Source organism: Canis lupus, chromosome 14 (genome assembly GCF_011100685.1).
Source record: "Canis lupus familiaris isolate Mischka breed German Shepherd chromosome 14, alternate assembly UU_Cfam_GSD_1.0, whole genome shotgun sequence".
Classification (NCBI taxonomy): domain Eukaryota; kingdom Metazoa; phylum Chordata; class Mammalia; order Carnivora; family Canidae; genus Canis; species Canis lupus.
Window position 1 is genome coordinate 26,030,808 of NC_049235.1, and position 24,006 is coordinate 26,054,813.

The 24,006-nt window shown below is 33.0% G+C and overlaps 1 protein-coding gene and 1 long non-coding RNA gene across 9 annotated transcripts in view; one reads left to right on the forward strand and one right to left on the reverse strand.

Annotated features, from left to right (window-relative positions):
- Positions 1–24,006, forward strand: part of PHF14 (PHD finger protein 14) — a 216,754-nt gene that overhangs the window by 161,676 nt on the left and 31,072 nt on the right. Inside the window, exon 19 of one of the 3 annotated variants that reach the window (XM_038556949.1) lies at positions 18,183–19,674. The exons of the other annotated variants lie outside the window; for them this stretch is intronic. Within the exon in view, the coding sequence (XP_038412877.1) occupies positions 18,183–18,194 (12 nt within the window). The 3' untranslated portion in view covers positions 18,195–19,674. Of the gene's footprint in view, positions 1–18,182; positions 19,675–24,006 lie in introns of those variants that run through there. 3 annotated transcript variants of the gene reach the window in all.
- Positions 18,843–24,006, reverse strand: part of LOC111098772 — a 62,507-nt gene continuing 57,343 nt past the window's right edge. For 2 of the 6 annotated variants that reach the window (XR_005369473.1, XR_005369468.1), the window contains one exon: positions 18,845–19,042. This is a non-coding gene — a long non-coding RNA (uncharacterized LOC111098772). Of the gene's footprint in view, positions 19,043–24,006 lie in introns of all 6 variants that reach the window. The other 4 variants (XR_005369469.1, XR_005369470.1, XR_005369471.1 and 1 more) reach the window with 3 other exon arrangements.

Genomic DNA, 24,006 nt, shown 5'->3' on the forward strand with positions numbered 1-24,006 from the left:
TTCATCCAAGTCATATATATTTACAAATGCCAGTGAGAATTTAAATGTATATCACATATTTTACAGTGACTATGCCAGTTTTAGCTTAGATGTATGTAGGTATACATACACATTTGCATCTATATTTCTGCCTTTATAAACATTGGAAACCATTCCAGTTTTCTCCCTTTCTGTATTTGTAACTCCCTGACAGAAAACTGGCTCCTATTATTCTTTTTTTTTTTTTCTTTAAGATTTTATTTATTTGAAAGAGGGAGCTCAGAGTGGCAGCTGACACAGGGCTTGATCTTATGATCTTTAGCTTGATTTTAGCTTTTCATCCTTATTTAAGCCCTGTTCAGTGAAAAGCTGTAGAGTATACATGACAGGTATCCAGACTACTACAGGATGAACTCTCTTAGCATGAAGACCTCCATTTGGTTCATTCTTATTTGCTCTGTCTAGTATATACTCTTATTTTTTAAGATTTTATTTATTTATTCATGAGAGACACAGAGAGGCTCCTGCCTGGAGCCCAGTGTGTGACTCAATCCCAGTACCCCAGGATCACACCCTGAGCCAAAGGCAGATGCTCAATCACTGAGTCACCTAGGTGTCCCCTAGTTTACTACTCTTTTTGAGCAGTAATTAGTTGAATTCATATGCACAGAAATGTCATCTAAATCCCTATGTAAGATTTTCTGGAACTACAAACGAAATACATGCCTGCTGAGGCAAGTGGTACTTTTTGATAATCATTTGTATTAGAAATCCCTGGATAGGGAAAGTAGGATTTTTTTTTTAACCTTTATTTCCTAATTTTCTGCACTAGGCAACTAGAATTCTAAAACTGATATACCTGAGTAAAAACTACATATATAAATATTTATTTTCAAATAAAACATTGTGAATTTTGCCCCTTTAAGAATTGAACAAAATAGTCTCTTCAAGGAGTATCTTGCCGTAATACATTAAACAAGCACATTTAATTAAACCTGGTATTATGGAAATTGAATGTCTGAATTTTTTATATGATAAAAATTTATGAAAAATATAAAATTAAGGGGTGCCTGGTTGGCTCAGTTGGTGGAACATGTGACTCTTCATCTCAGGAGTGTGAGTTAGACCCCCATGTTGGGTATAGAGATTACTTAAAGTCCTTATTAAAAAATAATAAAAAATAAAATTGTAATGAATTATACTTTAAAGCTCTTTTAAATTTGAAGTATATAATTGACCCATAAGAAAAAGGATTTTTAAAATATTTTAACTTCATTTGACCTCTGGGATTTTATCTGACATTAGGTTAAATTTTAAGTTTCTAGATTTAGCATGGTTGGCCAAGAAGTCATTTTCAAGTAAAAATTGTACCACTTAATTATCTTAATTTGGTATTCTTCTAGCATTTATGTAACAAGCATTAAAGCTTACAACAGTGTGCTTAGCAAGTTTTACTGAGTTTTGATTTAGCTTTTTCTGATACAGTTATGTAAAAGTCTGCAGAAAAGTTGTTTATACACTATCTTACAGTAGAATACCATAGATCAAACTGTGGCAGTTTGTAGACTTAGTAAAAATCTGAGAATTAAAACTGGCATGGTTATCCTTGATGATAGCTATAGTTATATATTTAAACTTTAGATTTCCTCTTTGTTAGTATATGGAATAAAGCCCACAGTCTTCCAGTTGATCTTCTACTTAATATCTAGATTAAGTCCAGGCAATTGCCAGATACCTCTAGCATTTCCTGTGGTAGGCAAAATTGTTTGTATAAATGTCTTATTTAAGCTTAGTTTCTGAGTGTTGTAATTTGAGACTAGTAACAATGATTTGTGAATTCAATAAGAAGTAATAGTCATTAACAATTCCACTAATTATAGTTGGTACTGTGCTTTTTTTTTTTAGAGTGTATTTTTTTAAAACTAAGCATTTATGTACTGAAATGAACTTATTATTTGTCATTATTGCTTGCTCAGAGGTTCTTTACTTGATTGTCCTAGACATTTTCTGAAACCTGTTCCAGGCACTATTTTTATCAGGTAACAATTTTGAGCTAAACAAGGGACTGTTTATGGTTATCTTTACAATAGAACTGGACTCTTTACTGATCTGTTTAGTTCTGTAACTTAAGGTAATTTTCATGGGGATTATATGATACATGTTAAGCATATTGGTATACTTTGTTATGTCATGGTTAGGTATTCCTTAAGAATTTTTCTGCAAATTTGGTTTCTATCCTCCAGGTAAAGTTTGTCAGTGTTTATGACATACATTTGTATATATTTCAACACCATATCCACAGAAAGAAAATGAGTGGAACCTCTAATATTAGACAAAATTTTTTTATGTTAATAATTTGAAAAATTGAAAAACTAAATCACTATTTAAGTTATGCTTACTACAAACTGGAAAAACTAAGCTATTTAGACGGCATGTGGGCCTTTGCATAACATGCTGTGGATACCATATGTGATAAGAAACCAACTCATAACTGAGAGATCTTAATCAAAGTACAGTAGGGTGCCATACATGGGCAAGCCTTTCAGAACTCACCAACTTTATACTATTCTTTAGTTTTTAAATAATTTTTAAAATATATATACTTATATTATGTTGGTGGAAAAAGCCACCTACTAAAAATCTGGTAGTTAGACTGAAGGATTTTCATTACAGATTTTAAAAAGTTAAGAGGGATCCCTGGGTGGCGCAGCGGTTTAGCGCCTGCCTTGGAGACCCGGGATTAAATCCCACGTCAGGCTCCCGGTGCATGGAGCCTGCTTCTCCCTCTGCCTATGTCTCTGCCTCTCTCTCTCTCTCTGTGTGTGACTATCATAAATAAATAAAAAAAAATTAAAAAAAAATAAAAAGTTAATAAGAATATTTTTACCTATTAACCCAGCATTATTAAATTTGTATTGTATAATATATTAATATAAGAATTCAGGAGGGTAGAATACATTAATTATGTAAACTTGTTATTCCAGTATTTGTATGTAATAGGAGGGTGAGAGACCTTGTTTGTTGTAAAGAGATGGTCCTAGTTGAAATAGGCTAGCTCAATCTCAGAGTTGTGGAACTAACCTAAATAATAGGAAAAGCTTAACTCCAGGCTTCAAAAAACAGAGTGAAATTTCATATGTTCTATATTGCAGATAGCTTATTCCTTCTAATAAACATTTATTTTAACTATGTCATCATTGTGTGGAATTATTTATTGGTTAAAAAATTATCCTTCTAACCTATACATTGTGGTTTCAGAAGTACTGTTTATCTACAACTAAGACTTCTAAGCTAAGAAAATTCAAAGAATGAACTCTGAAAGTTAATGGAATTGAGTTCTGAAATCAAACATATTTAAGTCTTCTAATCTTGATGTTCTGATAGAATCCTTATCAAGATTGATAAAATATTGTGGATTAGGGGGCTGGGACATAGCCGAAGTGTGTTACACCATGTTACATGCATTTTAACATTTTTTGACATTTCTGAAATTAGGGTGTGTGTCTGTAAGCAGTTTGTATTTTTAAGTCATAACACTTTTTTTTTCTTCATAAATTTAATGGCAATTTTTTGAGTTTCTTATAATATGAGGCATTGTTGAGTAAAAAACAATAAAATACAGAGAAAGTCAAAGTATGTAATGCAGTGTAGAATAAAGAGCTTTATGAGCTTTGAAAAGAAACGGAATGGGTCCAGATATTAACTTTATGATGCTTGTGACCTTTAGCAAGTTGCTTCAGTTCAGTGAGCTTCGGGTTGCTTATTTGTGAAAGGTTTAATGGCAATACTTGGACTAATAGAGATACTCAGTAAATGATATCTCTTCTTATTCTTAAAAATACACAATCATTTTAGTTACAGAGAGAAAAGTTCAGAGCTAGTGCTAATGTTCTGCTTTTCAAATGTAAGAAATGTTTTGAAAGCTAATCTAAAGAGCAATTTTTTTTGTCTTCATGTACCAAGAAAAAATCTTTTCTTGCCTCTTTCAGAGTATTACGCTAAACAGAATAACATCTCTAACATTTCCATTCACAAAAAAGCCCATTTGTTCTAATTTCTTTCTAGAGTTACTGTCATATTTAAACTGGTTCTACCAACTATTGAATAATAATAATAAAAAAAGACGTAACTGGTATGGGCATAAAAAGAAACCTGCCCTTAGCTAAAGACAGATTTTGTTAATGGGTGAAGAAATACTCAAGAAATTCCCCATAGACTGGAGGGGTATTATTGTCAAAGTCATGAAAACTATAAACCTGAAACTGAAATGAAATTAGAAAGTAAATAAAATGAAATTAAAAATTAACAGGGGATCCCTGGGTGGCGCAGCGGTTTGGCGCCTGCCGTTGTCTCAAGGCGCGATCCTGGAGACCTGGGATCGAATCCCACATCGGGCTCCCGGTGCATGGAGCCTGCTTCTCCCTCTGCCTGTGTCTCTGCCTCTCTCTCTCTCCTCTCTCTCTCTCTGTGACTATCATAAATAAATAAAAATTAAAAAAAAATTAACAAACCATTGAAGACAGGTGTAAGATAATTTATGAGTCTATTTTGTCAAAGTATATACAGTTTTCGATAATAAAAGATTTTCATTAATCCTAATGAATGCCCTATAGAGAACAGGCATATATCAGCAGCACATGCTTTTACCATTTAAATAATTGAAAACTCCTATGGATGAAAATGTGGAAGGTTCTGGACTAGACTTTCACACTCCTTATAAAATCTGGAAATTAAGGTTATTAACTTTTAGGGCATACTGTGTAAACATATTTAGAATTTCATAACATGTGCCTTCAATATGTCTTTTTTTAAAGATTTTATTTATTTGAGAGAGAGAGAGTGCATGGACATGTGTGAGGAGGGGCAGAGGTAGAGGGGGAAGGAGAATCTCAAGCAGACTCTGCCCTGAGCATGGAGCATGGTGTGGTACTTGATTGCACAACCTTGAGACTATGACCTGAGCAAAATCAGAAGTCAAGCTCTTAACCAACTAAGTCACCCAAGTGCCCCTCAATATATCTTATGGCATTTATGCCATGTGAAAGCCTCATTCTTAAGTAAGGAAATTTATACTCATTCTCAGATGCTACTAATGTTTTTTGAAAAAGTAGATTTCAACATGTGCTTTACATATATGACTTAAAGGATAGAGATTTATAAATTCTTCAAAGCCCTATCTTTACACCCCACATTTCTTCCCCTCTCTGCCACCCACTCCCCTGATTTCCAGTGGAAAACTTTAAGCATATAAATTTCTCTGTTACCTTCATGTTACCTTAAAAAATAGCTCTATCTGGGAATATCAGATATATAGCTTTTAACTTATTTTCCATTGATAGAATGCTAACTAAGACTGTGGTCCACAGTATCTTCCTATGGCCCCAGCTTAGTCCATTCCTGCTACATATTGAATTAAGAGCTTCAGTTCTTATTTGACAGCATCCCAGAACTACCTGTAACTAACTTTAATAGGTTAAGTGAACATCACTTTATTCCTTCATGTGCTTTGTCAAAAAAATTTTTTAGTCTTCTGATTTACATCATAACTTGACATTTTTATCACTTGTCAATCCACATAGGCAAAATGCCAGTGATTTTTCCCCAAAGCCTACAAACCACCTGCACCAGGATCTTCTAAAGTACTATTAAATATGCAGTTTGGAAGGCCCCATACAGACCCACTAAATCAGTATTTCTGGAATAGTGCTCAAGAATCCGCATTTTTATAAGCACCACAAGTGATCTTTAAAGCTTAAGAACCACTGCCTTTGACCCTAATTTCTTTTAAATTCCCACATAGTTTGGTCTCTACTTCAAGTACTCATTATATGTACAGACTTTACTGTTCTATAAATGGACTTTTAGCCCCCCAGGCAGGTTCAAAGTAGATTTATGATACCTGATTCAGGTTCAGTACAGTAACATTCCTGGATTAATATACCATATTCCCTTTCTTATTTCTGAGTTCTGGAATTGCTCAGCCATATCTTAAGGATCTTCTCTGAGCTATAAATTTAGTTTGCCCCCATGCAGAATCTTCCTTAGTTACTTTGCTTCATCTTTTTTTCTACTTCTTTGCAGCAGCTGATACTGGTGGTAACTTTCCCCTTTTTACAAACTGTCCCTTGCCTTTCAGTGAACTTACTTTGTCCTGGTTTGCTCCCTTCTTAGCAGACCATATATATCTTTGGTCTTTTGATAGGCTTCTTTGGCTTCTCTTGCAGTTGACAGCATCCATACTTAAAGCTACAGGAAAACTTGGGATTTAGGATTTAATGATCCATCTAGTTTTTCTGAGTTAATGTTCATCAAGAGAGACTTTCTGTCTTTTAAAAAATTATCCTTTAAAAAAATAAAATACTATCTTTTGCCTAATAATTAAGATATAATTTGGTGATAAATCCACCAAATTTTAGTTGGCTTTGCACTGTCTAGTAGTCTACTGAGGAAAACCTAAAAATTTTTATAGTAGCAACTTCTAAATAAGGAGGGAGGAGCAAGTGAGTTTTGGGTGAAGACAAAATGGTGTAATCACTTGGAATGCAGAGTAAGTTCTGGTGATCTAATGAACAGCATGGTCATAATAGTTAATAATACTGTATTGCATACTTGAAAGTTGCTGACAAAGTATTGATCTTAAAGTATTCTCATCACAAAAAGAGATGGTAATTATGTGACATGATGGATGTGTTAACACAATGGTGGTAATCATTTTGCAGTATATGTGTATTAGATCAACATGTTGCACACCTTAAAACTTCCACAGTGTTATATGTCAATTAATCTCAGTAAATTTGGTGAAAAAAACTAAAAAAATTACCACAAAGTTTAAGTAGTAATTTATCTAAGTGGGAGAATACTTATCAATTTGATCTCCAAGTGAAATATTGTTCTGGACATATGATTAAATATGCTGTAAATGAGGTGTCAGACTTTGAGTTTTGTTTAACTTTAGCACTAGAGAGTAATAATTCAAAATAGCAGTTTTCAATATAGTTTACATCCTTTATATAAAATCTTGCTTTAAAAAATCATATTCTTGTGTTTTTCACTTAATTTTTTTCTTTTCTCTGACTCAGCTTTTCTGGAGAAAATTGGAATCAGAAAAGAAATTACATACATTGTGTTTTTGTAACAATTTCTTGTAAATATAATACATGGTCATTATAGAATATTAGGAAAAATTTTAAAAATATAAAGAAAAATATTTAAAATTACCTGCAGGGGCACCTGGGTGGCATAGTCTGTTAAACATCTGCCTTTGGTTCAGGTCATGATCTCAGGGTCTGGCGATTGAGCCCTGCATTGGGGTCCCTACTTAGTGGGAGGAGTCTGCTTCGCTCTTTCCTTCTGCCCCTCCCCTCAACTCGTGCCTGCACTCTCTCTTTTCTCAAATAAACAAAATCTTTAAAATTACCTGCAATTATAGTACCTATAGGCATTACATTTATGCTCATGTTTCAGTAGTATATCCTACAACAACCTATTCTTTAAAAATTTCAATCATATTATACATTTTTAATTTTTTAAAATGTATCTGTGTATGTGACCATTTTCCATGATGTTAGATACTTTTTTTCTAACCAGATTTGGTTTTTTTATAAGATTTCATTTATTTATTCATTAGAGACACAGAGAGAGAAGGGCAGAGACATAGGCAGAGGGAGAAGCAGGCTTCTCACAGGAAGCCTGATGAGGAACTCGATCCGGGACCCCAGGATCACACCTTGAGCTGAAGGCAGATTCTCAACCACTGAGCCACCCGGGCATCCCAAACCAGATTTTTCTTTAAACCAGATTTTTAAGTACTGTACATTCCTTTGCACAAATACAGTCTTGGTGTAACTTCTGGGTCAGAAAAATGAACATCATTAAAATAAAGTAGAATTTTAGAAATAATAATAGCAGTTAACATTTATTGAGTAACTCTGTGCCTAGCATTGTTTAAGCACTTAAAACATAATCTCAGGCTCCTGGGTAGCTCAGTCAGTTAAGCATCTGCCTTCTGTTCAGGTTATGATCCCTGAGTCCTGGGATCAAGTCCTGCATTGGCCTTTCTGTTCATCGGGGAGTCTGCTTCTCCCTCTGACCCTCCTACCCTTGTGCTCACTCGCTCTCACTCACTCTCAAATAAATAAATAAAACCTTTTAAAAAAAAAAAAGCCCTTTATAATCTCTTAATCCTTACCACAGTTTTGAAGGTAGTTAACTTTTTATTTCCTTTGTGTGTGGGGAAAAAAGTGAGGTTCAGAGAAGGATTACACACCTAAGTGGTATAAGAGTGATTCAAACTTAGCTCTGCCTGATTCAGGAGCCTGTGTTTTAGAAACTTGCTTTCATATATTGAAATAGGTATTTTCTATTCTTTCTTGCATAAGATATTCAAGTTAGATTTTGTCCTAGCCACTTCAGATTTTCATAATGTAGAAACTCATAATTTTGTATTATAAACAAACACTGCTGGTATTAGGAAAAGGAAAAAATACCTTTACTGTTATGTGGGATCTGTTTTGGTGTTTCTAACGAATAGAGGAATGAATAAAACCTAGAGGTAATTCTTAAAACAAATAAATTAAAGATGGTCCTATTGTAAGGTGTAGAAGATAGACCATAACTTCTCAAGGCCCTGAGTCAAGTATTTTCCCTCAGTCAAATATTCTATCTTAATGTTTGTCATTAATTGTGAAGTTTGAAAACTGCACCATGAAAAGAAACTAAAAGCAGCCACTTTTAGTTTCTTTGCAAAGATGGTTTAAGAATATTCTGATTTGTGCAATGTCAGCCACTTTGTGTACAAATGGGAAGATTTTATATATATTTTTTAATACTAGCTTTCTTTTGCAGAAAAAATTCCTCTTACTCAAAAATAATACTTTATAAGTGGATCAAATACTAATTAAAATGCAATTTAGATTCATTTGGATTAATTCTTTTGTTGATTTTTTTTGTCAGAGTGCATGAAATCATCACCCAACCTATAATTTAAGTTAAAACCTGTCTCCCCATCGTTGGCAGATAAAGCATCCACATGTGCACGGTGTTGTTCTGCTATATTTCCCCAGTGACCCAGCACAGATATCTATGTTCTCTTATGATCTCAGGCTTCCACAAGTTTTTTTTAGCTTTAATATATTGGTCTCTTTTTTTTCCTTTGAACTGTATTCATATGTTGAATTTAAACTCTGGCCACCTAAGATGCAATTTATTTTAATGTTTTCTTTGAAGGTTTCTTAAAGGTTTATGCTGTAGTGTTATATCTTCATTGAAGTTAAGTTGGTTTTTTGTTAAATGTACCTTCAATAATGGCTACAAATGATTATCTGGTTCGCTGGCTTGAAAACTCTTTAAAGTATGCATATAGAGGTTACATTTTTTAAGAATCACTTTGAAAAGTTCAGGCTGCATCAGTGCATTTTTATCACTTCACTTTTGTGTTCCTGAGGGACTGTGCTATATTCTCGACTTTCAAAGACATTACATTATAGTACAGTATAAATTCTATTTCTAGAATCAGATGTCTAGATTTAGATTAGCAGATATTTGTAGATCCGTTTCCAAAGTACAAATAGGTAGCTCAAAGCAAGTCATGAATTTATATTTTAGCATTATTTCCTTATTTTAATGCAGCAGTTTCAACATATATCCCACAACAACAAAATTCCTTACTTAATAATTCAACATAAAATGTATTCTAGTATCCAGTCATTAAGTTTACTTATCACGTAGTTATTTTTCTGTGTTTTAAGTCATTTTAGAATTCTGAATGAAACATATTTTCAGAAAACACTTTCCGCTTTTACAAGAAGGTGAACTGCTGTATAATTCAGACACTTGTCTACCTTTTCCCTGTGACATTTAGTGACAATGTGGAAGCTTTAACTTGTTTGCAGCACAATGACTGTATTAAGTAAGTACTATCTTATTCTCCATTTATTTTTGAGTGCTCCCAAGTCTACTACTCATGAATCTAATTTTTGCAGTGAGGTAAACTTTCTTTCTTTATGATTTAGCTGTTCCATAATCACCCAGTTTTTTCCTTTCCTAGGTTTTTTACCATCCTCATTTTCCCCTAAGATGTAATGAATACTCTGTGTATTTGTAGTCCTCTATCCATAAAAACCTCTTTAATAGGGTCAAATATAGTTAGTTGCTTTTTAAATTAATATTATTATTGTTTACTCACCATAGCAATTTGGAAAAAAAAATCCTGCAGTCTGAAATTGACACCTTTTAAATAAAAACTATTCAAATTAATTTTAAATAAAAAGAGTATTAAAGACCATAGAAATGGTCTTATCTGTTCTCCATATTAAATGCTTTAAGGACTATCCAGATTTTTTGTAAAATACTAGTGTTGGGCAGCCAGGGTGGCTCAACGGTTTGGTGCCACCTTTAGTCTAGGGCGTGATCCTGAAGACCTGGGATGGAGTCCCATGTCGGGCTCCCTGCATGGAGCCTGCTTCTCCCTCTGCCTGTGTCTCTGTCTCTCTCTCTCTGTGTGTGTGTCTCTCATGAATAAATACATAAAATCTTTTAAAAAAATACTAGTCTTTAATTTTTATTCAGTTATAAATATGAATTTAAGACAAGATACAAACAGAAAGCAACTTAATTCTTTTCAGTGCCTTTAAAACAAGCTGTGTTGGATCTTTTCTTCAGTGATTCTAGGATGTATTTCATGGCTCTTCTAGTCTCCTTAAGGTATTAATCCTCTTTTTTTTTTTTTTAATACATAAAATCCAATCTAGTTTCGTGTCAAGGGTTCATTCTCTCAACCAATTCAAAGCTTCTCCTCTCCCCACCTCAGGCCTGCTTCAAACTGGAAAATCTATAGTTTGATGGGGGCCATACTGGACTTTGATTCTTTTTCCTGCTTTCTTTTGTGGGTTTTTGGTGATCTCTCATTGTTAAGGCTTGCCTACCTGCAGTTCCTTTGATGTGAGAGAAAGATGGATGCCTTCCCCTGTGCATTACTTACAACTCATTTTTTAGAACTTAGACTCCCTTTTGTCTCCTCTTTGCTTGGCGTCACCTCATTCCTACTAGGCTGTCCTCTTTGGCTAACTCCTTTTTTAGATAACCAGAATCTTGCTGTCTTTCATATCTCATTATTATTCCTGAGATAAGCACATACACTCACACTTCTGCCCTGAAAGCTCAGAAAAGGAGTCATTCCATCTGTGGCCCTGATTTTTTATTTCTCCACTGCTCCACCCTACAGCTAGACAGACATGCATCACCGTAGTCTCTGTGACCCTCAAACTCCTCAGGGCAAACTCTGAGTACCTTTCAGAAAATCCTTCTCATATAGGGACTCCCTTTAAACTTCCTCTTCTAAAGAAATCCTTGCTCTCTTGTCTCACCTTTGCTGTCTTCTGGTTTCTTTGATGAGTTTCCAGACCAATTTTTATGTGTGTGAGCCTTTGAAGTAAATATTTTCTGAAATATTTTATCAGTGCATATCTTTACAAAAATGAAATTTTAGACTGTTTATGATGAAGAAAATTCAACCCACCTCATGAATACTTTAATGTATGTCAAATGAATGCCCTGTCACTATGACTCAAATCATGATCTTTTTCTTAGTTTTTCTACTTCTTCAAATATGTTCTCATATAGTTTCTCAACTTTTCAAGACCCCTAGACCCTCATCTTCCTTCTGATTTTATCCTTCTCCCTTTATTACACTATTTTTTGGCATTTAATATTACACTTAAAACAAAATAAAGCATTGGAGCCCTCCATTATGATTCCCCTGCTTTCCTGGATCCATTGTGCTATTTCATCTTAACTGGTTTTTTTCTGGCCAGAAATAACTAGAGGAATTTATGGATTTAGGTTCATTTGTGAGCTCCTTATCAAATTTCTTATAGCAGCTATGTCAAATCTATGCCACATATCTCAGGTCTTAGTTTTATTTCTAGCACTCTCATTTTTCAAGATGACTCTTAACATGTCTCTTAACATCATTCCCATATCGCTATTGTATCTCCTCTCAACCCTAGAAATAATCCTTCATATTTTTCCTAATTCAACTTTTGTTACTTTCCTTACCTCAGTCTCTTATTTCCTGTCTCCAAAGGAAAGAAAAATGTTGTTTACTTTTGTTCTTTATTTCCCAAATCACCTTTCTTTTCAGAATCTAGGTTTCTGTTCTCATTAAGCCATTCTACAAACTTCCAAATCAGTCTTTTTGAAAGATGATTCTTCACATCCTTCCCGATTAGAAAACTCCAGGAAGGAGTTCTTCATTGTCCATACTGTAGCACAGACCATCAGGGTTTTATCCCTGACTTCCAAGGCCATCTGTTGATCTGTGTCCATACTATACTCCAGATGGATCTCTCTGTCTCCTTTTCTCTCCCTCTTCCCTTCCTCCTTCACTCTGCTCTCTTTTACAAATATAAGGGTATTTTTAAAATTAATGGTTCAGCTTAAGTTCCAGTTTTTCTATAATCTTTAGGACTAGACTGAATTTCTCTTTAATTTCTTTGCTAGACTGTTCATTTACCGTTTAGTAGATGTTTCTTCGCATTTTTATTCATCTTTTTATGTCTAGGTTCTAGGTTCTTTTTACTAGCTAGATTACAAATGGGTATGGCAGAGAATATTTCTTTCATACTTTTCTTTAGACAAGGAGTCTCAATGTTACATATAATTTTTTCTGAGATAGATTCTAAATTGCTTCTAATAGTTCTTCACTGCTATTATTTCCTATTAGTTATTAAAATATTTTTTAAAGTTTTATTTTGCTGAATGGCAGTAGAAATAGTACAGGTTCTACTTTTTGCCATAGATGCTCAAGGCTATTTGTTGAAACAACAAATGATGTCTAAAACATAAATTTCTGCCAGCCATGACCCATATATGCATAAAAGACCTAGGGTAAAAGACATAAGAAAATACCTGTTCAGCAAGTTTAAAATAATATCTTTTCTTAGAATAGTTTCTATTCCTGTCTAGTTCACTCAGCATTTCTGTTAACATTTATGAGTACCTGCTGATTAGAGTAGATTTCTTTGGAATAGAAATGCAGTTTTAAATTAAAAAGAAATTGTTTCCTCCAGAATGGAGAAGACTGGGGTTGTCTAAGATGGTAAAACTAATCTGAAAGAAAATGTTTATTTCATATTTTTATATATAAATTGAGAAGGAATATTTATATAGGTATTATCTTTCTTTTGATGATCCTACTAATACATCTGCAACAGTAACCTCATTTTATTGAATAAAAACCTGTAGCATATTCAAAAGATATGCTATACACTGTACTAGGTGCTTGATATATATAATCAGACATTGGCCACCCGGGTGGCTCAGTTGGTTACATGTCTGCTGTCTGCCTTTGGCTCAGGTTGTAATCTGAGTGTCTTGGATCTAGCTCCATGTTAGGCTCCCCTGCTCAGCCAAAAATCTGCTCCTCCTTCTCCCTCCCCCTCTCCCTTCCCCACCCACCCCCTCCACCGGTTGTGCTGCCTCACTCTTACTCTCTCAGATAAGTAAGATCTTTAAAAAAAAAAAAAAAAAAAAAAAGATCAGACATGACTCTGGCTCTTAAAAAACTTAACATTCTAGTAGGATAAACACAGAATACAAGATTTAAAGTGTTAAATGCCATTAAAGTATAGAAAAGCCACTCTGGGAATTGAAAGACTAAGAACATTAGTTTACTTTCAGCTCCATCAATCAAAGAGAAATTGGAAATTGATGGATAACATATCATTTGAATGGAATTATGAAAACTAGGTAGGATTTGTAAGAATATGAGAATGGGCTAAGTTATTCAATACACCCCCAAACCCCAAATTTTTAAGAGATTAACACAAGTTGAATTCTCATGCAAGTAACATCTCATTACAGATTGGCAGAGCAAATCTGTACATCAGAGTAATTTGGGGACCCAAGCTGATCACAGTTTTATTTCAACATATATGGTCCCTGGCACTGTAGTGGGAAATACGGCAAACTGCAGAATGGCTTTTAAAATCATATTTGGAAATTGACACATATCACTTTAATTTACATTCCACAAATTACATAGTTAAACCTACTGTTAAGAAGCCAGAGAAATATAACGCTACCACATGTGACCATACTTCCAAAGGCCTTTCTGATGTTTGAAGCAGTGTAGGGGAATCCTTGGAAAGAGTGTGTGTATAATTTCTATGAAGGAAACTGCGTAACAGTTTGAAACATAACTGTAATAATAGTTACTAATATGTTTTTAAAAAATTTTTAAAATATTTTTTAGCAGTTTTAAGTTTACGGAAAAACTCAGTAGTAAGTATAGAGAATTCCCATATGCCCCCTCATTCCTGCCCTGTTATTAACATCTTGTATTAGTGTGGTACATTTGTTACAGTTAATGAGGCACTATTAAAAGCCCATAGTTTACATTAGGATTCACTCTTTGTGTTGTCTATTCTATGGATTTTGAAAAATGTATGATAACAAATATATACCTGTACAGGATCATACAGAATGGAATGCCCAAAAAAATCTCCTGTGCCCCACCTCTTTACCTCTTTTTTCCATTCCCCCAAACCGCTGGCAACTACAGATCATTTTACTGTTTCCATAGCTTTGCCTATTAGAGAATGTCACACGGTTGACATCATACAGTATGTATGGATATACCACATGTGATTTATCCATTCACCTAGTGAAGGTGAGAGAGAAAGAATATGTGTACAGTTAGTTTGTTGTGTGTACAACAATCATGGTTGCTTCCAAGTTTTGGCTACTCTGAATAAAGCTCCTATAAGTATGCATGTTCAGGGTTTGTGGACATAAATAAGCTTTCAACTCATTTGACAAAAACCAAGGAGCATGGTTACTAGAGTATGTGGTAAGAGCATGTTTAGTTTTGTAAGCTGCTGTCAAACTTCATTTTGAACTTCAAAGTGCCTGTCATTTTGCATTCTAACCAGCAATGAATGAAAATTCTTGCTCTACATCTTTGCCAGCACTTAGTGTTTTTGGTGTTTTAGATTTTACCAGTTTTAAAAGATGTGTGGTAGTATCTCGTCATTGCTTTAATCTGTAGTTCCCTTATGACATATGATGCTGAACATCTTTTTGCAAACTTATTTTCCATCTATATATCTTTGATGATTTGTCTTTTCAGATCTTTTGTCTATTTCTTAATTTGGTTGTATTTTTTCTTATTTTTGAGTTTTAGAGTTCTTTGTATATTTTAGATGCCAATTCTTTGTCAGATATATGTTTTGCAAATATTTTCTTCCACTCTGTAGTTTGTCATTTCATTCTCTGAGGAGTGTCATTTGCAAAGCAGAAGTTTTTTATTTTAATGAAACCTAACTTAATTTTTTTCTTCTATGGATCATGCTTTTGGTATCGTATCTAAAAAGTCATAGTCAAACCCATGGTCAACAAGATCTTCTATTGTTATCTTCTAGGAGCTTTATGGTTTTATGTTTTACCTTTAGATCTGTGATCAACTTAAGTTATTTTTTGTGAAAAGGTAAGGTCTGTGTATGGATTATATTTCTCTTTTTTCACATGGATATCCAAGTGTTCTAGCACTGTTTGTTAATATTCAAAAGTCAATTCCTCTCTTATATACCAGCCATGAACAATAGGAATTTGAATTCAAAACACATTACCATTTTCATTGGAACCAAAAAATTAAGTACTTAGATTTAAGTCTAACAAAATATGTATAAAACCTATATGAAGAAAACTTCAAAATCTTCAAAACCATTCCAGGTACACAACAAAGAATACTCAGTAATGTCAGCATGTCAGTTCTTTCCAACTCGAAGTATAGATTCAGTGCAATTCTAGTCAGAATCCCAGCAAGCTATTTTGTGGATATCGACAAACTGATCTAAAGTTTATCTGAAAAGATAGGGAAGGTGTGTAGTATGATGGGTGAACTAGGTAATGGGGAGTAAGGAGTACACTTGTGATGAGCACTAGGTGATGTATGGTATTGTTGAATCATTATATTGTACACCTGAAACCTGAAAATATAACACTGTATGTTAACTATACTGGAATTAAAATAAGATATAAGATATAAAGTCTACATGCAAAGATAAGTTCCAGAATAGCTAACACAATACTGAAGAAGAACATAGTTGGAGTAATGAAATTGATTTCAAGACTTACTATAAAGCTATAGTAATAAAGACAATGTGGTATATAAAAAAAGAAAAAGAAAGAAAGAAAGAAAGAAAGAAAGAAAGAAAGAAAGAAAGAAAGAAAGAAAGAAAGAAAGAAGAAAGAAAGAAAGAAAGAAAGAAAAGAAAGGAAAGAAAGAAAGAAAGAAAAAGGAAAAGAAAAGAAAAAAGAAAAGAAAAGAAAAGAAAGAAAAAAAAAGAAAAGAAAGAAAAGAAAAGAAAAGAAAAGAACCGCATGGTATCAGCAAAAGGACATACAGATCAATGGAACAGAATACATGGTCCAGAAACAGTCTCACATGTATAGTCAAGTGACCATTGGCAAAGGCAGTTCATTGAAGAAAGTATAGTCTTTTAGCTAATATGGTTTTAATGTGAAGTCACTATGGGAATGCAGAGGACACTATGTCATAAAAGATTATAAATGTCATAAATTTGTAGCCACTAAAGGCCTTTTCGGAGGATGTTAGGGATCAGAAGAAGAAATATCCTTTAGACAAGTGATTTGCAAACTCTTTCAATGAGAGAATTTATTTTATATAGTTTGTTACATATAATTTAAAGATTTCATGGAATAAAAGCATGCTGATAATTTTTGTTTTGTGCTTTATAGATTAAAAAAAATGCTAATCAGTCTTTACTAAATTGACTTCGCTACCCCTTATAGGGTTAAGTAATTTGAAACACATTGATATAGGGGCTCCTGGGTGGCCCAGTCAGTTAAGCATCTGACTTTGGCTGAGGTCATGATCTCAGGGTCCTGGGATTGAGCCCCATGTTGGCCGTCAGGCTCCCTGCTCAGTGAGGAGACTGCTTTTCCATCTCCCTCTGGTTGTCCCCCTACTTGTGCTCTCTCATTCTCTCTCTCAAATGAATAAATAAAATCTTAAAAAAAACAAAAACATTGATCTCTTCAAAGTGCTTTGTTTTACAGAATAAGAAAGATGAAACTCAGAGAAGTAACCTCAGGTTCATGTTAGAGTTACACAGCTAGTTAATGGCAGAGCTATGATGAGGTTAGTACTGGTTATTTCTCTTTCTACAGTCATTTACTAATCTATCATTGAGCACCTCAGAAATTATTGTACTTGTCACTAAATTTATTCAGTGATTAAAAATAAGTTTGGTGCTAAAATATATATACCTAAAAAAACATTTTGCAAAAACAAGTCAACTCGAACTGTAGAATGATACACAGTGAATGATTAGGTAGAGAAATACAAGTCATTTTTAAGTAAGCTTTGTTAAAAGACTAAAGGCATTGTTGCATTATATAAAAGTACTTACACATAAAAATTCTGATTTCTTTGTCTACTGGCACTAGAACCCACCTCTTTCTTCACTTGACATACCTTTCTAAGGCCTCTAAACTTAATTTTATTCTGTCATCAGTAGCCCACACTCATTACTTCTTCTGATGCAGTGTTTCCTGAGAAAGTAGTCTCTTGGATGTTCTTATTGTTACTCTAATCTCAAATAGTCTCCTTCAAAAACAGACTCAGAATCATATTGTCTAGGTAATCGTATAAATTTGGGTAAGTGACTTAATCTTTCTGCCTTGTTTCCTCATTTTAAAATGGAGATAATAATAATACCTACTCATTAAGGCTTCTGAAGGGCTATTTTATCTGTGTTTTAGAGTCTGATAACAATGTCGATGAGCCTCACTAGTACCTGATTCACTTTTCCATTTAGTTGCATGTCCGCAAGGAAAGGAAAAGAAATGGTTTTCACTAAGATAAAGATGAATTATATATATTTTCTGTCTACTATTTCTGAAACATGGAGAACAGCAAGTCCCTTGTTTTCATTTTTTTCTTCATTTGAGAACCATCTAAAATTATTTTAATATAATGTTGGTTTTAAATATAATTTTTTAAATACTCCATAAAAATTTAAATTTAAGCAAGTGTTTGTTAATTTTTTGTATATCTTTCCACAGTAAAGAAATGTCTTTTTTCCATTGCAACTCCAACTTTGTTAGGAGCACAATTTCCTGCATTGGTAATGTTAAATGTAACTTTAGCTTTCAATTCATTGCTGTGGTTGTGTTTCCAGAGCCTGCTGTAAGAGATAAACCCATTGCAAATGAAGACAGCATTCATTTTCTTCCACCTCAGGCCACACAGAATTGATTGAGGTAATAAAATGACAGCAACTTGTAATATATTGAAGGCTCTTTAATTCAAAACCAGTTCTAACCTGATTCAGAGGTTGTTTAAAGCTAATTTATAGCTTGCATAATTCTTAGCCAGCCAACCAAGGTAAAGGATGATATATGAAAACTGATAAAGAATTAACTTGTGACACATTCAGATCTGTTTTGTTAAAGTCAGCTGGTATTAGAAAACATAGGTGGGAAGGGAATGGCAGAAATAATAATTGGTAAACTTTGCTTCACATAAGTAGCATTGTTGACAACAGTTTAAATTTGTCATCATCTCATTTCAGACCTAATTTCTTGTCTTCTCTTCATAAAATCTGTGCTATTTGCATTTACTGTATTTTAAATTCCTTCATTTTTCATCACATATATATTTAGTTTAGTGAGAGGCTAGGTACAGTTAGCAGGTGCTGTGATTTCCACAATGACAAATGTACTGTATGCCATAGTGACTGATGCTAAATAGTTTTGTCAGCATTTAATTTAATCTTTTTTCAACATGCAAGCTGAAAGGAGAACTCTTCAGTTTTATTTGGGCTGAAAAAAATCCATAGACTTTTGGCCTTTGTGGGCTATTTTTATCTCTTTATTTGAACATTTTTTGACCCACAAATAAAATAACCACCATAGTAAGATAATTTGTACTGTGAATGAAGCCAGGTTTTCAGAAATTTCATGTCAGCATTCAGGAGTAAAAATGGATTACATTTTCCTTTTTTATATTTAAGTCCTCTGCATGGTTGTAACTTTTTCCCTTGAAAGAAAAAGACAGTGGAGGATGAGCATATCTTTTGTCATATGCTATGACATATGTTTAAATTTTGAAAAGGACATTTACCATCTTTAACCATGTGTATCACACTAATACATTGGAAATGTTTTGGATATCTAAGCTAAAAACGTCAATAAATGTATATAAACATAGATTTAGATATATAAGACTGTACTGTCATATTCTATAGTTTCATCAATGAAACGTGTCTAGATATATTGTGAGATATTAAGACAAAAAGATGGTAGTTAATCTAATTCTGCCCATAGTAAGTATGGCTATAATTATTTTAATTACTCTTGAAAATTATAAAGCAGTACATGATTATAGGATAATATATAAAGATGAAAATAAAAGTCATTTAGGGAATAACCATTGCTAGTATTTTGTTATTTTTTCTATGTGTATTTTTAAAGATCTTAACATAGTATGACATGACATGCATTCCCAGTAGAGGCAGTGTTGTTACAAGGGGGCAATTATTGGTTCACACAGGAATAGAAACAAAAGAGGGTTTGTGACTCTCCACTGTTTAACCTTTTCTGATAAAATCTTCGTATTTAATTTCTCTCAGGTTTTGTTGGGTATCACACAAGTAGTAGTAGTAGAAATATACAAAATATTTATATATATATTATATATTTATATATTTATATATTTTGATCAGTGCTATAAAACAATGACAAACAGATGGTTATGATCACATGACATTCCATCAAATTGTTCGATCTTGAAGTTATGTCACATAAGATGGCTACATATGCCTGCTGGCTGCTGTTGGCTATCTTGTGGATGTTGTTTATGCTTGATCTTCAGTGCTTTTGTGTATAACTTAGGCTTTGAGAATGAATAAAAATAGATTATTTAATATTACAAAATTATTTAATCTGTTATTAATTGTATCAGTTGCTGAAATGAGAACATACTGACATGATATGAATGATTATTTAACAGCTAGTTATTTTCTTCTATCAAGCAAAACCTAAAGTTCACTAAAATTTTAAGGCTTAATTTTTTCAGTTACTTTTGCTGGAAATATAGTAGATTGAATGACTTGATTTTTACATTGTTATTCTCACACGTTTTGTTATATGTAACGACATAATTTTAAAATTTTGTAATGTTTTATAATTTTTCTAAATATAGTTAACATGGTATTACATGGGTTTCAGGTGTACAGTGTCATGATTTGACAAGAGTACATTATGTTTTGCTCACCACAAGTGTAGCTGCATCTGGCACCATACAATGCTATTACAGTATCACTGTTTATTCCATATGTTGTACTTTTATTCCCATGACATATTTCTTCCATAACTGAAAGCCTGTATATCCTACTCTTCTTCATCCATTTTGCCTATCTCTCTAATCCCCATCAGTTATTCTCTTTATTTATAGGTCTAGTTCTACTTATTATTTATTTGTGTTTTTTAAGATTCCACACATATGTGAAATTTATGGTATTTGTTCTAGGTCTGACTTTTTTCACTTAGCATAGTACTCTCTAGGTCTATCCGTGTTGTCATAAATGGCAAGATCTCATCCTTTTTTGTTGCTAGTAATATTCCATTGTGTATATGTATCACATTTTCCTTATCCATCACCTACTGATGATACCTCGGTTGCTTCCATTTTTTTGCTGTCATAAACAATGCTGTAATAAACATAATGGTACATACATCTTTTCGAAATGGTGTTTTTGTTCTCTTGGGGTAAGTTAAAAAAGTCTACTTTTAGTCTTTTGAGAAACCTCCTCACTGTTTTCTACTGTGGCTGTACCAATTTACATTCCCACCAACGGTGTATGAATTTCTTTTCTCCATATTTTTGTCAGCAGTTGTCTTTTGGATTTTAACCATTCTGACAAGTGTAAGGTGATATTTCATTATGGTTTTGATTTACATTTCTCCAATGGGATCAGTGATGTTGAGCATCTTTTCATGAATCCATTGTCTATCTGTAAGTCATCTTTGGAAAAATGCCTATTCAGGTCCTCTGCCCATTTTTTAAAATAGGATTGTTTTTTGACAAATAAGTTATATAAATAAATTACTCAACACCTACAGTTACATAGTTAAGTTGTATGTTAATAGCTTTTAATTTTTCACTTGTTAGATTTAAAAATATAAAAATTTATTATTTAGTCATTTATAACCTTGTATCAAATAAAAAGAGTTAAGCTCTTTTAAAGCATAAAGCTTAACTCCTTTTATTAAATAAGGTACAGCTATACATATAGCATATAAACAGATATACCATTATATCCGTGGCATTAAAATATCATGGAGAGGCAGTTAGGAAAAAAAAATTCTAAAAAGACTTTGGGGGATGCTAATAAAATAGTTGAGAAACACTAGCATAAACAACTGTTATCCTGCTCTTTTACTTAATATTACATAGTAAACATTCAAATTATTTTTATGCAAAGCCAATTTTGTGCCCTGCACACAAGATATATAAGAAATTGTAGATTCACTTGTGACATCAGTCATTAATGATCAGTTTTATTTGAAATTTCATTTGAGATGATAATTCATAAATTCTAGTAATCCACAAATATCTAAGAGTACTAGAGTACTAGGTCATTTTGTGATTGTTAGAGACAGATTCGTAAATATCTACTTATCTACTGATGTTTCAGTCTTAATAAATCTAAGTTTCAGTAGGATTCCTTTGTAACATTTTTTTATGTGTTATTGTTTGAAGTCTTTCAAATGATCTGACCTTTGTATTTACTATGGTCCTTCTAGTTTGTATGCATATTTTCTGTAACATAATTCTAGGGTATGATTTATGACTTTTTCATTTACAAACATTAATGCCTTTGTGCTGGCCACTACTGTGCTATGAAGGTTAAATTTGTAAGACATTTTGTCTTAATTACTTAAAAATGAGAGCAAGACATAATTCTTCCTCTGAGTAACTCTGTCTTATTGGGAAGAAAGGCATGTAAACTGAAAAGTAAGGACTTACTCCTGCTTTAAAAGTCTAGGTAGGAGTGCCTGGCTGGCTCAGTTGGTAGAGCATGCAACTCTTGATCTCAGGGTTGAGTGCAAGCCCCATGTTGGTTGTAGAGATTACTTAAATAAGTCTTTTTTAAAAAAATTAACACTACTGGGTATTTGATATTGTAGAAATAAAGAAACCATTGTTTTATGGAGCCAAGCAATCAAATATTTGGCAGAATGATGTCTGACAATAACAAATGTTTTACCATATAAGTCATATATATTACACTGAATACTGTAACAATAGTTTAATTCCTAAAACTTATCTAACATCTGTATTTCCACTAATTATCTTGAGAAGATCGTGAGAGACAAGCTCCCTTAAGACGGAGAATAGTATATATTTATTGTGTTCTTATTTTTATGTCTTGCAGATTTTTTTATTCAGCTCTTCTCATTTGTTTCACTATCACTAAAATTTAAACTCCTAGACTTAAATCATATAATATTAAAACCTTATTTTTAAAAATTGTACTCTCTTTTAAGTGACTTTGAAGCCATTGTAACAAGGGATTTTGGAACCCAAGTAATGTAACCAAATTCAGACATCTGGGTAGCTGAGTAGGTTGAGCAGCTGACTCTTGGTTTCAGGTCATGATCATATTTCTACAAAATTGAAATTTAAGTGAAACATGCCTGAAGAGCATCAGGATTATGGTCAGTCAGACCTGGATTTGAATATCTACTCCTCTACTTAGTAGTTGTGATACTTTGGCAAAGTCCTTAACCCTTCTGAGTTTCAATGTCATCATCTGTAAGGTAAAGATAATACTTAATAGGCATGTTCTGAAGATCAAAGAATAGCATATATAGAATGCCTAGCACAATTGCTGGCCCATTAAATCCTCCATAAGTGGTAATATATATCACTGTGATTATTATTATATACCAAAAGTTATAGTAAGTATACAAAAGATACAATAAATGTTTCTAAAATTGATGAGAGTTGAGTAAAATTTTCCATAGTATATGATGTAATGTGCTATTATAATAATCATGATGATACATAGTTCTTAATTTTGTTGCTAATCTTATATTTATCTTGATTTGTGAACAAAGTCAAGCTATTTTGTTGCATCTATGCTTGGTTTTTCATAACTCAAAAATAGGAATGCCTAAAAACTTAGAGTAGTTCTTTATATAATTGTTACTGTCAAAAAGATTCCTTGAGAAAAATAGTATCATGTATAAATCTGGCTATAGACACTTTTTTTTCTGGGTCAATATAGAATTATAACACAGTACTATTTCATAATTTCTCAACAAAGGGTTATATACTGTATTTTCTAATCATCTTGAGTTTTAATTCAAGCTATTAGTGTTATTTTTTACATGATATTCAATTATTGCTAATAACAGGTCAATAGATACTGCAAATATGCTCACAGTAAGTAATGTCCTCAATAAGTAATGTCTGCATTAAAAATTCAGTTGGTTAGAATTATAAAGCATTTACCCAGGAAGAGAATTGGTTCCCCAAGGTCATTTGAGGAAAATACTAATTTCACCTTGAGTTCTGTTCATCATAATATACTTCTCATTTAGAATAGTTGGAATTTTTAAATTTAAATCTAGAATTGACTTTGCAGTCAACTGATTGAATGCTCTTAGACCTCATCTTCCTCAAGGTTATCTCTGTATTTAAGGAATCTGGGGTTCCAGAAGATTTGTGAATGAATTGTCAAAGACCCATAGTGAGTTGCAGGAACCAGCAAAGGACTTTGACTTTCTGTCTCCAAATCCATTGGCCTTTGCCCTATATAGTACTGATGTTCAGTGTTCCTTTATGGACGTTGGTGGTTAAATCTGTTATAGTGCCTATACATTTCCCAAATATTGTATAATTTCAGTAATTATCTAATTGGGCTTATTGTTTGGCATATGTAGGCAAAAATATTTTCTTGTCATTTTGATGTAAAATAAGTTACTTAAATTTTT